We start from the raw sequence: 3,699 nt of genomic DNA, 5'->3' as shown, positions 1-3,699 counted from the left end.
GTAGATCCTGTAAGTTAGGAAATATATTTTAGATTGATGGTGTTAAATCCTTTACTGGTGTCAATTCTATACAATTCAAAGAACTAATTCACGACTGCATCACACAACTGCAGGTATAAGCTGTGCAAGTTACCGTATGTTACATCTATTTGCCGCCAAATTCATCGTAATATCCAGAGAATTGGAAGAACCTGTTACCTATCTCCCAACTCCCTACTTTAAAAGGACACTACCTCTTAGAATCAACATCAATTTTAAATTTCGCAAAACTACACTCAAAGAGTATAAATACATCAGTTGACTTAACTGGTGTCATAACTACACGACAGAATCCCTGTATAATTCGATGATCCATAAAATAAGGTTATTATTGAAAGAGCATGTTTCCAGTAGTCGAGTGACCTAAGGCATTTTTACGCTTAAAATGTACGCTGTTAAATCTAATTCGATTACCATCAATCAATATGAAGTCACAAAGCGAAACAGATTTTGTATGCAGGATAATATTTAATAAAACTGAATATTTTTCAAGATGGCGGCTAACCAGCTGACATAAAAAAAGAATTGAGAAATATTAATTTTTTATGTCCCAATTGCTGTTTTTGGGGGTTATACATCCTGACTGAAATGTCTTGAATGACTGTCATACTGTATATTGATGACACGTCAAAATAATTCAATATAAGAAGGGTGCCATATATTTTTATCCTAGAAACAGAGTAAACATTTTAGACGCCATTACTAAAGCGGAAGTTATAAGAGTAACGACGCTTCAGAATCGAATTTCAATATATCTATTCGAATAGGATAAATGCATTGACTCCATAATTGATTTCGATTTGGTACTAAGACGCTTTTTTCGCCTAATAGCAGCAGACCTTTGTGGTTCATAGAGTTTTTTCAAACTCAAACTACAGGTCTATTCTGTGGCGTTTTTACGGAGGGTCTGCGCTGACATCTCTCATCCCCAAAGTGGCCAATTTTGTCTCAAACAACAAATTTCCTCCTTGTATTAAATCTTTCGTATTAAAAATATATGGTGTTTATTGAACAAATATGTCTTTAATAAATGTCCATCCTCCTAAAACGTATTTCGGTGCGGGAGACATTCAAAAGTCATTGGGTTCTCTTCCTGGATTCCCATGGGCAAAATATCTCGGAGAAAAACATCTCCCAGGGCACAATTATACAGGTCCAGGCACGAGGTTAGATCTGCGTTTAGACGAAAATGATAATCCCAAACTAGGGGAAGAACCCGTTAATAGAGTTGACGCAGCAGCGCTCAAACACGACATACTGTACAGAAACAAAGACGTAACATTCAGACACCAAGCAGACCAACAAATGATAGACGAACTCGAAAATATTCCCAATCCCACTTTCAAAGAGAAATTACAGAGGGCTCTTGTCATAAAACTCATGAAGGCAAAATTGAAATTGGGTATGGGCATAGCAGACGAGATTCACAAAGAATTTTGAAAAAACAAACATTACCTCAAAGTCAAAGTTTTTGATAAAGATGAAATTTGGTCAGCCGATTTAATCAACATGCCAGTCGAGAGAGGGTACAAGTATTGTTTGACGGTGATCGACATATACACGAGATACGATTGGGTCTTTCCCTTGAAAAACAAATCGGGTCTGACTGTCAAACAAGTATTCGAAACCATAATGAAACAATCCGACAGACGACCCCTAAAGTTGTGGGTTGATAAAGGAAGCGAATTCTACAACAGAAATGTGAAATCTCCGGGGTTTGAAATTTACAGCACGCATAACGAAGGTAAAACCGTAGTGATAGAAAGATTCAACAGGACTCTTAAAAGCAAATTATTCAAGAAATTCACGGAATTGAAATCTCAAAAATGGCTTAAAATATTACCAGATGTTGTCGACGAATACAATAACAAAATACATTCGTCTATAGGTGTGACGCCATCGCAAGCCTCTAATAACCAGAATGTCATAAAGTCCGTCAACACTCGAAACAACTTTGAAAACGAGATTAGCAATTTGAATGTTAAATCCAAATTCAAAGTTGGAGATCGAGTTCGTATTTTTAAATATAAATCATTGTTTCAGAAAGGTTACGTCGGCTATTGGACTAACGAGATATTCATCGTTGATAAAGTAAACAACACATCACCTCCCACGTATGAATTGATCGATCAAGACAAAGAACAAATCATAGGAAGGTTTTATCAAAATGAACTTCAAAAAACTGACTTTTAAAAATGAATCTCGAAAATGAAGATTTAGATGAAAGGTTAAGAAATTTAGATGTCGACAAGCATTTACGCTCTCTTAAATTAAGATTTTTTAAATTTAAATGTAAATTTATCTTCAAAATATTATTGAATGTGTTTTATCAGAATGTTATACAAGTTTTTTCAAACACAAACTACGTATATATTTCGTCAATTGGGTCTTCAGCAATACTTACCGCCTACTTCGAAAAAAACCTAAAAAAAATCAACTTAAAAAATGAATGTATTTCTCGATAAATACGGAAAAGACACGACCACAAATTTTCATCTTGTGAAATGGGCCAAGGAATTGAACATCTCGCCGTTTTATTATTGAATGCGATATGAAATTGATGAACTGAAATACAAGAAAGGTAAATTTTACGCCATCACAAACATTCACACGTCGGATCAAAAAGGAGTTCATCACTCTGCTCTACACAAAGATTCTTCGAATAACTTTTATTTCTTTGATTCTTTCGGTCTAGAACCGACAGAAGAGATTACGAAATTGACTAGCAAACCAATCAAATGTTCTACGTTTCAAATTCAAATAGGACAAAAGCTGTGTGGACAGCTGTCGCTTTGGGTTTTATATCGGTTGAGTTTGGGATAAAAGTTTGAAGAAATTATAATAAATTTAACTCAATAAAAATGGCAAACAAGTTTGGATTAGGGTCTTTACCTCTAGAATCCAAAAATCCCATGACGGCGTTTATAAACAAAGCGAAACCTTTTTTCGTGGATCAAATTGGAGACACCTTACAAGGGGATATCGATATGAACAATTTCAAAATAACTAATTTAAAGTTTCCAGGAAACGATAATGATGCCGTGAACAAGAAATATTTACTGGATCAAATAAACGCAATTCAAATAGATAAGGACCATGTTGAAAATAGAATAAATGACGTGAAAAGATACCTCAGACGAAATATTAAAAATCTTGTGGACGAACCCAAACTACAACAAGAGTTAACGAGTTTGAAACGTCTTATTCAAGTGGATAAAACAAGTCAGTTGCAAAATTTAATATCTAAATTAGACGATAAGATTACGAACGTAAAAATAGACGTCCAACGTTTAATAGACAACCCAAATGTAAACGAGGATAGATTGAAACGAAAACTAACCGCTTTGGAAAGAAAACTTGGCGAATTGCTAGCAGAACTAGACAAGACCGCAGACAAAACCGAGTTACAAAATTCGATATCCAATTTGAACGAAAAGATCGCGAAGCAAAAATCAGATGTTCAAGATATAATTAACACACTTCCCATTGACAAAGATACGTTGAAACGACAATTGATTGCTTTGGATACTAGAATCACGGACGAATTAGAAAAAGAAGTGGGTGTGATTAAAAACTTTCTTCAAAATAAATTTCGAGATGATATGAAAAATTATATTAAAGAACAGGTCAATCTTTTGGTATCTAGAATTCATGACGATT

The 3,699-nt window shown here is 34.5% G+C and overlaps 1 protein-coding gene across 1 annotated transcript in view; it reads left to right on the top strand.

The window, feature by feature from the left end:
* Positions 1 to 2,900: 2,900 nt before the first annotated feature.
* Positions 2,901 to 3,699, top strand: part of LOTGIDRAFT_175452 (hypothetical protein) — a gene marked incomplete at both ends in the record, with an annotated part of 1,458 nt that continues 659 nt past the window's right edge. The window contains one exon of the mRNA XM_009056670.1: positions 2,901 to 3,665. Coding sequence (XP_009054918.1) covers positions 2,901 to 3,665 — 765 coding nt within the window. The remainder of the gene's footprint in view (positions 3,666 to 3,699) is intronic.

This window comes from Lottia gigantea, assembly GCF_000327385.1.
Source record: "Lottia gigantea unplaced genomic scaffold LOTGIsca_283, whole genome shotgun sequence".
In the NCBI taxonomy this organism is placed as follows: Eukaryota; Metazoa; Mollusca; class Gastropoda; family Lottiidae; genus Lottia; species Lottia gigantea.
Note: the sequence above shows the minus strand (reverse complement) of the source record. Positions and strands in the feature narration are given on the sequence as shown.